This window comes from Elephantulus edwardii, unplaced genomic scaffold (assembly GCF_000299155.1).
Source record: "Elephantulus edwardii isolate Elephantulus edwardi_28Jun2011 unplaced genomic scaffold, EleEdw1.0 scaffold00026, whole genome shotgun sequence".
NCBI lineage: Eukaryota > Metazoa > Chordata > Mammalia > Macroscelidea > Macroscelididae > Elephantulus > Elephantulus edwardii.
Window position 1 is genome coordinate 19,686,328 of NW_006399776.1, and position 13,387 is coordinate 19,699,714.

Genomic DNA, 13,387 nt, shown 5'->3' on the forward strand with positions numbered 1-13,387 from the left:
TTAATTGTGGATTGCTTAGTATGAATTATTCACAATAAGGGAATAGGGTAAAAATGAAGGTAGGTTTGAGGGGAGAAGTGTCACCAACTACTTAATCCATGCAGGCTAATATTAACGATTAGGAGATGGATTCGAACCCAAAAATAATTTTTTACTCAGATCATGTGAATAAAGCAAATTACATGACTGAAGATTCACAAGGCAGAAACGCAAAATTAAAGCTCTATCAGTCAACAATTATCAGAAAATGTGGTCACTGAATTAAAAACAGAATATTCCGAAACTTGAGCAGAGGGCTGTAATTGAACCCGAGTCTTGGGGCTCTCCACACTCTGAATTTCAGTTACCCACTTTGCCAGGTGAACCATTAAAAGACAAAGAAAACCCCTCACAGGATAGACATCTGAGTTTATAGAGGGAGTGAGTTAGTGAGACGCCTGCTTCCCTAGCAATCGCAGCCCCTTTCCAAAATGGAACTCAAGAGGTTTCTAGCAAGTGGAATCTGTAATGAACCAAAATCCTGGGAGTATCCTCGAGGAGTATAACAAAACCGAGAAAGTGAGGGTGCACGCAGAGCAGAAGCCACCTGGATTAGGGCGTCTGTGCATAACCCCGGACTGTGCTGCTTCAAAGTCATCTATGAAGCAATTGTGGCTCAAACCGCACGGGAGCGACCGCGGCGCCAGGCGGGCGGCGGCGTCGAAGCGCGCAGGGCTCGGCTAGGCGGAGACCCTGGGGGTTCCGGCTCCCAGCCGCCCGAGGCTAATTTGTTCTCTTCTGCAAACACAGAGGCGTATTGAGTCCACCACGTCAGGAACTCTCCCAGGGAGGAGAGACCTACTTTCTGCCCTAGTCATTTAGGGATTCCACCCCCCCCCCCCCCCCACACGCAGTTCATATTGTTGCTGTTAGTTGCCATCGAATCGTCTACCACTTACACAGCGGCACTTAGGAACAACACAGCTGAACCTTGCCTTAAACTTCCAGATTTTTACTTTCACGAAAAGATCATTTCGTATTCTGGATAAAAGGGGATAGAGTATTATTATTTTTAGGAGAAAAAAAACACTGCCACTCAGGCTCCAGCGAGATTTGAACTCGCGACCCCTGGTTTACAAGACCAGTGCTCTAACCCCTGAGCTATGGAGCCTCCATGTAAGTAATTTCCCAACATAGAATTCCCTAACTTCAGCAAGTTAGTACTTCTAAAGGTTAACAAATAATACAAAAATTAAGAGAAGTTGTTAGAGAAAAAAGTGTCTTTATAGATGATGATGAAATATTTTTTTGACAAAGCCTTAACTAGAATATCATTTCCAAGAAGTTCTGGCTCCTTAGGTTCAGACTTGACCTGTCGCTGAGGTTGAGAGTGGGTACCTTACAAATGACAAAGACGCATGGCTGAGTCCTCATGCTTGGATTCTTAGAAAAGTAACTGCTCTGGCTCACAGAAGCCAGAGATCTGATTGCCATTAAAACAAAGGAGGCTTTATTTCAGCCTGGGACGTGCCCACAGGCCATGCAGATTTTGGAGTCCAGACAGTAAAGGGATGAACACGTCCAGGCCTCTTTAACTGGAGTCAGGCACCGTCACTGTTGTTGTTAGGTGTCATTAAGTCCACTATGACACATAGTGACCCTGTGTCTGAACCCTGTCCTATTCTGTGCCATCCAACTCATTCCAGGCACACTTCAACCTATTGCTGCAATCTTTGTGTCAATTAATCTCATAGGAGATGTTCCTTTTTTTACCCACCTTCTACCTTTCCTAACATAACGTCCCTTTCCAAGAAATAACTCCTTCCAGCAACATATCCAAAGTGTATGTGAGGAAGCTTTGCCGTCCTTGCCTCTAAGGAGTATTCTGGCTGCACTTTCTTCAAGACATCTCTTTTCGCCCTTTTGGCAATCCGTGAGGTATTCGGTACTCTTCTCCAGCACCACAACTCAAAGGTCTAAATTTTTCTGTCATCCTTGTTCATGGTGACCCTATAAAGAACATTGCCTGTACCCTGCCCTGTTCTGCGCCATCTTCACCATCTCTGGTATACCATCTTGGTGAGGATCTTTGTTTCTTTCTCTGACTGTTAAAAGAACAAGCAAATATGAGCAACCCAGATCGTCATAGATCTTTCCTAATTCCTTCTCTCCTTCCCTCTGCCCACCAAACTCTGTGACCTCATGATTTCCCCTCCTCCCCACCCTCAGCCCACGTGGTCCCTCTCCTTCCCTCTGGATTTCCATATACATCTTATTAGTTATCCTTCTATTTTTACAAAATTGGACTTATGTAGTATTTGTCCTTATGAGACAGAGTTAGTTCACTCAGCGTAATGCTTTACAGCCTCTCCCATATTACAAAGTTGGGGTGTTTTTTTTATTATCATTATTGCTCTTGAGTACTGCATAGTATTGGATAGTGTGAATGTACCACAATTTCTCAATCCATTCACTTGTTGATGGACATTTGAGCTGTTTCCATTTTTCTGCTATCATGAATAACACTATGAACATCTGTGGACAAATCTCCTTTGTGTCTTGGTTCTATTTTCCTTGGGGTGTATTCCCAGCTGTGGAATAACTGGGAAATATGAAATTTCTCTGTTTAGCTTTTTGAGGAAACGTTAAATTGCCTTTCAAAGTGGTTGTACTATTTTACAATCCCACCAACAGTGCATGAGCATTCCAATCTAGTCCTTGCTTGCTGTCCTGTTAAGCATTACTACTTGTATTGGGGTGAGATCATATCTAATTGTTGTTTTGATTTGCATCTCTCTGATTGCCAGTGATTTTGAACATTTCTTCATGTGTCTGTTGGCCATCTAAATATCTTCCTCTGTGAAAATTCTTTTCATTGTCTTTTGCCCATATTGTAATTGTGTTATCAGGTTTTTTTTTTTTTTTTGTGGAGGCCCTTTAGTATTCTTAACTCCCATAACTCATAACCTTTGTTATGAAACCCTTGTTTAAGATGTCATTGCCAGATGTTTTTCCCAGTTAATAGGTTTTCTTTCCATTTAACTGGAAAAAGAGTTTGATGCACACAGGGATTTAATCTTTAGAGGATGTCATTCATTGTTGTTATCCTCCCTTGGTTGTGCATTTCTGGCTGCATTTGCTATTCCATTTATAACATAAGCTAAGCCTTCTAAGTTTGGTCCTGTTTTGTCTATTATGATCTTTATGAGTTTGGGATTTAGTCCTAGGTTCTATGCTGAGTTGATTTGTGTGTATGATGTGAGATGTGGATCCTGTTTCAGCTTTCTACAGGGAGAAGTCCACTTATGCCAGTACCATTTGTTGAAGAGGTTTCTGTTTCCCCATTTAATAGGTTTTACTTCTTTGTTGAATACCAGTTGGCTGTTGGTAGATGGGTCAATTTCTGTGTTCTCGATTCTGTTCCATTAGTCTATGTATCTGACATTGATCCAGCACCATGTTATTTTGGTTATTACAGCTGTTAGTAAGTTTTGAAATCTTAATTTTGTTTTTCAGAAGTGCTTTGCTTATTTGGGATCTCTTTCCTTTCCAAATACACTTGCCAATTGCCTTTCTATCTCTTTGAAAAAGGAATTTGGTATCTGTAATGAGATTGTGTTTTAAACATATGGATTTTGGGGGGATAGGATTGTCATTTTCACTATATTGAGTCTCCCTATCCATGAACAGGAAATATGGTTCCATTTAATTAGGTCTATTACTGTTTCTCACAGTAGTGTTTTGTAGTTTTTTCATAGTTTGTCTCTCTTTGTTGCTGTTGTTGTGTACCATAGAGTCAGAACCAACTCAGCTGACCCTTGGGCCAATTTCCAGAGACAGTTAATCACATAGGAGGAGAAGGCCCATCCTTCTTCAACATAGAGGCTGGTGGCCTCCAACATGTGCCTTCTAGTTAGGTTTATTCCTAAGTATCTCAATTTGTTGTTGGCTATTATAAATTAAATTGGTTTCTTGGTTTTCTTATCTACCTTTTCTTTATTACTGTAGAGGAATGCCATTGATTTTTTTATATTGATTTTGTGTCTTGCCACTCTACTGAATTGGTCTATTTAGTCTAATAGGGTTGTTTTGTGGTGATTTTTTTTTTTTTTTTTGCCATTGAGTCATTGAGGTTTTTCTTTGTACACCATAATATTATCTGCATACAGCTACAGTTTTACCACCTCTTTGCTAATCTGGATGTCTCTTATTTTCTTCTCTTCTTGTATTACCCTAGCAAGTACCTCTAATACAATATTGAATAGAAATGGTGAAAGTCAGCATTCTTGTCTGGTCCCTCTTCTTAAAGGGAATGCCTTTAGTCTTTCTCCATTGAGAATGATGTTGTCTCTTGGTTTTATATATACTTTTCCCTATGTTGAGGAAATTTCCTCCTATTCCAATTTTACTGAGTGTTTTAATCAGGAGGGCATATTGGATTATTGCATGCTTTGTCTGCATCAATTGATAGGGTCATGTGGTTCTTGTTCTTTGCTTTGTTACTGTGATAAATTACATTGATTGTTTTATGTACTGTTGGATTCTATTAGTCAGGATTTTGTTAAGAATTTTTGCATCCATGTTCATGAGAGATATTGGTCTGTAGTTTCCTTTTTGGTAATGTCTTTGTTTAGTTTTACTATTGAGATTATACTTGCTTCATAGAATGACTCTAGAAGTGTTCTTAATTTTTCTATTAAAATAATTTGAACTACTGGTATTATTTATTATGAGCTAGCCTTTAGGCCAAGTACAACTAAAGCAAAGAATCTAAGACACAGTCTGTTGTTGTAGGAAGCTTATACTCTAGATGTTGTTGTTGTTATTATGTACCGTCGAGTCACTTGCAACTCATAGCGACCCTATGTACAACAGCCCTAAACTCTGCTCTGTCCTGTGCCAATCCCACTGTCTCTGACACTCCCATCCCAATTATCCCAGTCACTGAATCAATCCACCTCATAGAGGGCCTTCCTCTCCTGTGCTGTCCCTCCACCCTCCCAAGCATGATGTCCTTCTCTAAGGACCGGTGTCTCCTCACAACATGTCCAAAGTATGTTAGACAGAGCCTCAGAATCCTTGCCTCCAAGGAGCCACCTGGTTTAACCCTTTCCAGGATGAATCTGTTTGTTTTCCTAGCAGTCCATGGTACTCTCAATACTCTTCTCCAGCACCACAGCTCAAAGGCATCGATTTTCCTTCTATCCTTCAGGAATAGATGGTATACCATACCCTAGATAGGCAGACAAATAATAGGAATTTAGTAGAAAGCACTACATGTTAGGACAAAGATAGGCAAAGAGTATAATGAAAGATTGTTTATATTGAATTACAGAGGATGAAAGAATATCAGGGAAGTACTGCACAGGAGTTCATTTAAAACAATCATAAAAGAGTCAATAGGAGGTACCCTTGTCTATGCCTGCCAACTTTATAGACTATGCCATGTTTACAGAGGAAAGGGTGTGGGGCTGTGAAGTTGTCTAGGTGATACAAGAAGTCTGGAAATTTGACTGCTAGAGTGTGAATTTTATCTTTTTCTTTCTTTTTGGTGAAAACCCAATTTCATTTTAGTTTCTAGAGAGAAGGATCATCAGCATGCTTCCTTTCTTCATATTGCGTCAACATTTTCATTATTTTTATTCTAGTGCTTCACTTTCACTTATTTAATCTCCCTGCCCCCTAATCTTCTCACTGTATACTTTGAAACAACTGTTTACGTTTTAGTCTTGTAGAGGATTTCCTTTTTTAAGTAAAGCAACACTTAAAAGTGGCAGTCAAGCTATTATTTCAGATCTGCATCACTAAGGTGTACTCCAAGATGCATCCAATCTCCATGCCTTTTCACTCTATATGTAGAAGAGATCATCTGGGAGACTAGGCTCTTTGAGGAGGAATGTGGCATCAGGATTGGAGGAAGACTCATCAACAACACTCATTATGCAGATGACACTACCTTGTTGGATGAAACTGAGGAGGACCTGAGATGTTTGCTGCAGCGGGTCAAGGACTGTGGTCCACAATATGGATAGAAGCTCAACATCAAGAAAGCAAAAAATTCTCACCACTGGACCAATTGGCAGCATTATGATAGATGGTGAAGAGATTGAGATTGTTAAGAGCTTCAGCTTGCTTGGTTCCACAGTCAACACTCTTAGCACCAAGAGCCAGGAAATCAAAAGATGAATTGCATTGGAAAAATCTGCTGCCAGGGACCTCTCCAGAGTGCTAAAGAGCGATGAGGTCAGTCTAGAGACTAAGATGTGCCTGATCCAAGCTATAGTCTTTGCAATTACTTGCTATGCATCAGAGAGCTCGACAATGACTAGGGATGATAGAAGAAGAATCAATACCTTTGAGTTGAGGTGCTGGAGAAGAGTGTTGAAGTTTGGTCTCACATACTTTGGACATGTTGTCAAGAGAGACCAGTTCTTGGAGAGGGACATCATACTTGGAAAGGTAAAGGGACAATGTAAGAGAGAAAGACCTTGGATGAAATGGATTGACTCAGTCACTGGGGTAATGGAGATAGGTGTGTTGGAGACAATGAAATTGGGTCATGATAGAACTGGGTACATAGGGTCTCTATGAGTGACAAGTGACTCAATGGAACATAACAAGAAAACAATCAAGAATCTGTGAAATACTGCACAACATGGATGAATCTAGAACAAATTATGTTGAGTGATGTAAGTCACAAAAGAAAAATTATGGCATAAGATTACTAATATAAAAAGCTAGGAAATAGTTTATACAATGAATCAGTCTTGGAGGGTTAACAGATGAAAAACAAGGGAAACAGAAAAAGGAAATAAAATTCTTGAAAATAAAAAAGGCATAGTACAAATAAATGATTGAAACTTGCTTTGATTTATTTTTTCTGATATTTCATTTATGGGCTTGCATTTAATGAGGATGTTCTCAACAACTTTTTCTCTTTCTCTAGCTGTTTAACATTAAAATAAAAAGCAGCTTTGCGTCAGAGACACCTTGAGATTGCTGGAAAAGAAAACAATAAAATTTTCCATGGGTTTTGAACTGTAGAATAACTTCAAAAATTTCTTGCAAATAATTTTATCCTCTTGCTCCAAAACACCTTAAGATTATAATAAAGTAATAAAAATTGAGCACTTAATTGTGCTCATGAGGAATCTATGCTTGGACCAGAAGGCTGTTGTGTGAACAAAGCAGGGGAACACTGAATAATTTAAAATTGAGAAGGGAGTGTGTCAGGGTTGTATTCTCTCTCCATACCTATTCACTTCGTACACTGAGCAAATCTGAGAAGCTGGACTCTATGAAGAAGAGTGTGGCATCAGGATTGGAGGGAGACTCCTCAATAACCTGCATTATGCAGATGACACAACCCTGCTTTCTGAAAGTAAGGAGGACTTGAAGCACTTTTTGCAGAGGATCTAGGAATGCAGCCCTCAGCATGGATTGTATTCAGATTCTTATCACTGGATCAATAGGCAGCATCATGATGCGATGGAGAGGAGATTGAAACCGTCAACAGCTTCATCTTACTTGAATCCACAATTAATACCCTTGGTACCAGTGGTCAGGAAATAAGGAGACACATTGCACTGGGAAAATCTGCAGTTATAGACCTCTCCAAATTGTTGAGGAATAATGATATCAGGTTGAGGACTAAGGTGCTTTTGATTCAGGTCATGGTCTTTCCGATTACTTGAATAAGGACAACAGAAAAAGAATTGACACCTTTGAGCTATGGTGTTCGAGAAGAGCATTGGACATTCCATGGACGGTGAAAAGAACAGATATGTCTTGGAGAGGGTGCTGCCAGAGTGCTCTGTGGAGGCAAGAATGATGAGGCTTTGCCTCACATACTTTGTGTATGTTGCTAGGAAGTGTTATTCCTTGGAGAAGGACATGATGCTGGGAAGGGTGGAGTGCCGGCAAAGGAGAGGAAGACACTCAACTAGGTGGATTGACAATGGGCTCTTGTGTTTCAGGAAGTGTGGGAATGGTCCAGAAGAGAACAGGGTCCAGATCTTTTGTTCATTGGGTCGCTATGAGTCGTACTCAACTCGACAGCACCTAACAACAACAATACAAATTACTGCAATTTTCTTATTTTGTAGTTGTAAGTCATAACATAGAGGCTTTCCTAGATTCCTGGTCTTTGGTGTCTGTAGGAGATCATATGAATCCTTAAAAAATAAATGAGAGAAAGGAAGAGACTAGAAATTGGATATTCAAGTTATATTAGGTGTCACCAGCAATCTTTTTAGGAGCCTAATTTATAGTGATTCAAGATGACAAATGACTCAAATATCCACTAACAGGTAAATAACCAATTTATCTTGAGGATATTCCTCTCTTCAGCTGACCCTCCACCTCTCCTAGCATGATGTCTTTTTCCAAGGAATGGCCCTCATGACAACATGTTCAAAGCATGTGAAATTAAGTTACACCATCTTTGTCTCTAAGGAACACCCTAGTTGCACTTCCTACAAGATACACTAGTTTGTTCTTTTGGCAGTCCATGGAATATTCAGCACTCTTACCCAGCAACACAATTCAAAGGCTTCTATTCTTCTCTTCTCCTTATTCATAGTCCAACTTTCAGGTGCACAATAAGTAATGAAAAGACTATGATTTGGAGCAGGTGCATTTTAGTCTTTAAATTGACATTCTTGCTCTTTAATATACTTTGGAGTGGTCCTTGACAATATGTTTTCCTAATGCAATACGTCTTTGATTTCTTAACAGCTATTACCATGGTCTTTGATTGTGGATCCAAAGAAAATGAAATCATTGACAAGTTCAGTATTTTCTCCATCTATCATGATATTTCCTATTGGTCTAGTGGTGAAGATTTTTGTTTTCTTGCTGTTGAGATTTAATCCTTATTGAAGGCTTTGATCTTTTGAAGTAAATGTTTTAAGTCCTCCTAGATGGCACATAACAACAACAACAACAGTCATCAGAACAGAGCAAGGGAACACTGCATGGTTCAAAATTGGGAAGGGCATACGACAGGGTTGCACCCTATCTCCATACCTTTTCAACCTGTATGCAGAACAGATTTTGCCAGAGGCTGGGGGCTCTAAGAGGAGAAATGTGGGGTCAAGATTGGTGGACGATCTATCAACAGTCTGCGTTATGCAGATGACACAACCCTGCTTGCTCAAACTGAGGAGGACCTGAAGTGCTTGCTGCTGAGGGTCAAGGACTGAAGCCTTCAATATGGATTCAAGAAGACAAAGATTCTCACCACTGGACCAATTGGCAGCATCAGGGTGGATGGTAAAGAGATTGAGATTGTTCACAGCTTCAGTTTGCTTGGCTCCACAGTCAACACTCTTGGCACCAGTAGCCAGGAAATTAAAAGGTGCATTGCCATGGGAAAGTCTGCTGTTAGGGACCTCTCCAAAGTACTTAAGAGCAATGGTGTCTCTCTGGAGACTAAAGTGTGTCTGATACAGGCCATGGTCTTTGCAATCACTTGTTATGCATCAGAGAGTTGGACAATGACCAAGGAGGATAGAAGGAGAATTGATGCCTTTGATCTGTGGTGCTGGAGAAGAGTATTGAGAGTACCATGGACTGCTAGGAAAACAAACAGATTCGTTTTGGAAAGGGTTAAACCGGATGGCTCCTGGGAGGCAAGGATTCTGAGGCTCCATCTAACATACTTTGGACATGTTGTGAGGAGACACCGGTCCTTGGAGAAGGACATCATGCTTGGGAGGGTGGAGGGACAGTGCAGGAGAGGAAGGCCCTCTATGAGGTGGATTGATTCAGTGGCTGGGATAATCGGGATGGGAGTGTCAGAGACAGTGCGATTGGCACAGGACAGAGCAGAGTTTAGGGCTGTTGTACATAGGGTCGCTATGAGTTGCAAGCGACTTGACGGCATATAACAACAACAACTTTCAGCAAGCAAGGTTGTTTTATCTGCATAATATACACTGTTGGTGAGTCTTCCTCTAATCCTGACACCACAATAAAGTCCATTCTTGTATTATTTGTTCGGCATACAGATTAAATAAGTGTGAAGAAAGTATATAGCCCTGATATACACATTTTCTGATTTAAAACCATGCAGTGTTCTCTTGTTCAGTTTGGATAACACCTTCTTGGTCTTAACAATTATATGTTTGGGGATTCCCATTCTTCTCAATGATAGTTATGATTTGTTATGATCCACATAGTAAAATGTCTTTCCATATTCAATAAAACATAAATATCTTTCTGATATTTTCTCCTTTCAGCCAAGATCCATCTGGCATCAACAATGATATCCCTCATGCCATGGCCTCTTCTGAGTTTTGTTCTCAATAGGTACAACAATGGTTAGCATTCTCAGCTCTTTGATATTAAAAGTGCTACATCCCAATACCAAAGATATGAAAAAGCAGAAGATATAAGGCAATTTATATAAAAATGAAAAATATGGACAGATGGAAAGAACAAAGTCCAGTGACAAAATATCTGTTGATGTCATCAATTAATCTTTGTAATAAAGTGCATGTTACAAGAGCCTATTAAATGCTTTCAATCATGAAATTCTTTATGAGTTTGCTTTTTCAAAGGCATCTGAGATTGCCAAAGAGAAATGATTGAATCTCTTTGTTAAATTTACTTGGCCCTTTTCTCACATAATAATAACCACATATTTGTTTCTAGAAAGTATAAAAAATATTCAGGTATTCTATTTGCTTCTTTTTGTGATTATAAGGAGATTCTTCTTAAGTCTTGATTTGCATAAACATTTGCTTGATTCTTGTGACTCTTAATTAATTTTTTCCTTTTGGAATAAAGTCACGCATTAAAAGCTGTGTTAAAGCTGCTTCTCCTCAGAGGCTATAAATCACATGGGAGGAGATTGCCTGTCTTTTCTCTGTGGAGCAGCTGGAGGATTTGAACTGTGTACCTTTGTGTTGGCAGCACAGATCCTTACCATTAGACCAGCAGGCCTTGCTCTGCTTAAGTAAATGCATAAATATAAAAAAAAATCACCACATTTACCTACCTATTGAAATTATACATTTTCTGAAATTCATTCATGTACTCCTTAGGCCACCATGACCTCATAGGTTAAAATTTAACATAATACATAATGATGACATTATGATATGTCCTTAATAATACAGATGTATTATGTAATTATTTAATATAAATTACAATACAGAATTAAGAGCTTTTGCCCAGGGAATAAGAAGAATATATCTGAAGACTCTGAAGTTCCTTAGTAGTTCCAGGGTTCAGTGATTTGGTGACACTCATGATGATAAAGGAAGGAGAGTGACAATGGAAAGGCTTACACAAAGTACTTACCGTGTCCCTTCATCTTTTACCTTGTCTTCCTATTGAATCTCTTAGCAAGTAAAAGATGACACAAATAGTTGGCTGCCACCTTCTTAAACATGTCCTTCAGAGCGTCCTTGACCCGCTCATTGCGCAGGGCATAGATGAATGGATTGAGCAGTGGCGTCACAAATGTTGTTACCACCGTCACTGCCCAGTTCGTATCCACAGAGCCACTCTGTGATGGTCGTACATAGAGAAAAATGGCACTTCCGTAGAAGAGAGTCACCACCATCAAGTGGGAGGTACAAGTAGAGAAGGCTTTCTGACGGCCTGAAGCAGAGGGGATGCGCAGGACAGCTAGGACAATGTGGCCATAGGATGCCACAGTAATCATCAGGGAGGACACAATCACCAGAGAGGCCAGGATAAAGTCAGTCTCCTCCAGTTTTTTGGTGTTGGTGCATGCCAGGCGGAGCAATGGGCCACTATCACAGAAGAAGTGCTGCACTACAGCATCCTGTCCACAGAAGGGAAGCAAGGCTATAGCCACTGTGGGGCCAAGCACAGGGAGGAGTCCTCCCATCCAACAGGCCAAGGCCACACGAATGCACACATCCCCACTCATGAGCAAGGGGTAACGCAGAGGGTGACAGATGGCCAGGTAGCGATCTACAGACATGACAGCCAATAGTAGAAACTCAGAAGCCCCAAGGAAGAAATAAAAATAGAATTGGGTAATGCATGCAGCAAAGGAAATAGTGTGTTGACTTAAGAGGAAATTGCTTAGCATCTTGGGAATGATGACCGAGGTTAGCAGGATCTCCAGGCAGGATAAGTTGCCCAAAAAGAAGTACATGGGGGTCTGTAGGCGAGTATCAACTCCAACCACCCCCACAATCAATACATTGCCTGTTAGAGTCAGCAGATACACAAGAAGGAAGACAGAAAACAATTCTGTTTTTGTGCTGTTGACATTCGGGAAGCCTGCTAGGATGAACTCTGTCACAGCACTGCTCTGGTTCTCACCAGCAGCCATTATCTTAATGACCTGTGCAACAGTATGAAGGTTTTCCTGATGAGAACGGGTTCTTCCAGAACAATTCTGTATCTTGTTTTATCCTGATTAGACCCATATAGTCCCCTTTCTCCAGCACAGATTCTGCTAAGATTTGAAGCATCTGAAGTCACCCTCTGATTGATTTCAGAGCTGGAAAAGATTTTCTATGAAGGGTAACTAAAACTTAGGTATGAAAATGTCAGGATCCACCGTCTTCACATGTCCTGTTTTCAGATTTTAAATGGTAATACTTCATTATTATAATAAAGAAATGATCTGAGTCGGGCAAAAACATCAGGGGAGAAAAGTAATTTTGTGAAAAATTAACTTTTCTGTGAATATCCATTCAATTAATATCAGAACTTAAGTCAGACTGAATTTCAGCATTTCCTTCTACTAGCTAAGTAACCTCTCTGGTCTCCTTATGTATAAAATGTACTAAGTAGTAAATGAAATAATAACAGAAAAGGACTTGGAAAAGGGGCCTTAAAAGGGTTTCTACCACATAATCAGTTGATAGTCAATATTACCTGACAAATATTGTGACAGAGCCTTAGGTGTGTAAATTAGGGTAACAAATTCTAGGATTGATTCTGACACCATCCTTGAATGAATCAAATCTGGTACTTTGTAAACAAGATAGCTATATCTATATCATCTTAATATAGAATTAGTCATAGAAGTCTAGACTTAAGTATTACATTACCATTACATCAAATAATCCTTTTTATGGAGAAATCGTCCAGCAACTCAAGGAAAGGCTTAACTAAACTCAGCTTACCACAAAATGTTTGTCTTTCTAAAATGGTTTATGCCACATGAACAAGGGACAATAGGAACACATACATAGATCCACCCATTCAGTCCACGTACACATACCTACTTAGTGTTAATTTCAAACCAAACATTCTGGGTGTCATATTAAGCTGAATTCCTTACTTTTTCAGTTTACAATATTTATCCTGTTGAAATACTGAATCCATGCCCTTTTGCAAATATTGTATGATTTGTCAGAGACAGAAGTTAGGAATGAAGTCCTTTAACCCTTAGGCTCGTGTCCTTCCATTTCTG

The 13,387-nt window shown here is 39.8% G+C and overlaps 1 protein-coding gene and 1 non-coding gene across 2 annotated transcripts; both read right to left on the minus strand.

The window, feature by feature from the left end:
- Positions 1 to 655: 655 nt before the first annotated feature.
- LOC102870487 (olfactory receptor 6S1-like) lies at positions 656 to 12,295 on the minus strand. The gene is made up of 3 exons (XM_006883280.1): positions 11,307 to 12,295; positions 932 to 1,020; positions 656 to 777 (listed from the first exon to the last, which is right to left on the minus strand). Exons 1-3 carry the CDS (start codon positions 12,293 to 12,295, stop codon positions 656 to 658), a joined length of 1,200 nt encoding a protein of 399 aa, XP_006883342.1.
- TRNAT-UGU lies at positions 1,078 to 1,150 on the minus strand. Its single transcript has one exon. It is a non-coding gene; the product is annotated as a tRNA-Thr (tRNA).
- Positions 12,296 to 13,387: the final 1,092 nt, after the last annotated feature.

Coding starts and splice junctions, on each gene's coding strand:
- LOC102870487 (XM_006883280.1), bottom strand. CDS start 12,295: ATGGCTGCTGGTGAGAACCAGAGCAGTGCTGTGACAGAGTTCATCCTA. Junction 1,021..11,306: donor AGATTCAATAGGAAGACAAG/GTAAAAGATGAA, acceptor CCTTTTATCCAG/AATACGAAATGATCTTTTCG. Junction 778..931: donor TAAGTGCCGCTGTGTAAGTG/GTAGACGATTCG, acceptor CTGTGTTTGCAG/AAGAGAACAAATTAGCCTCG.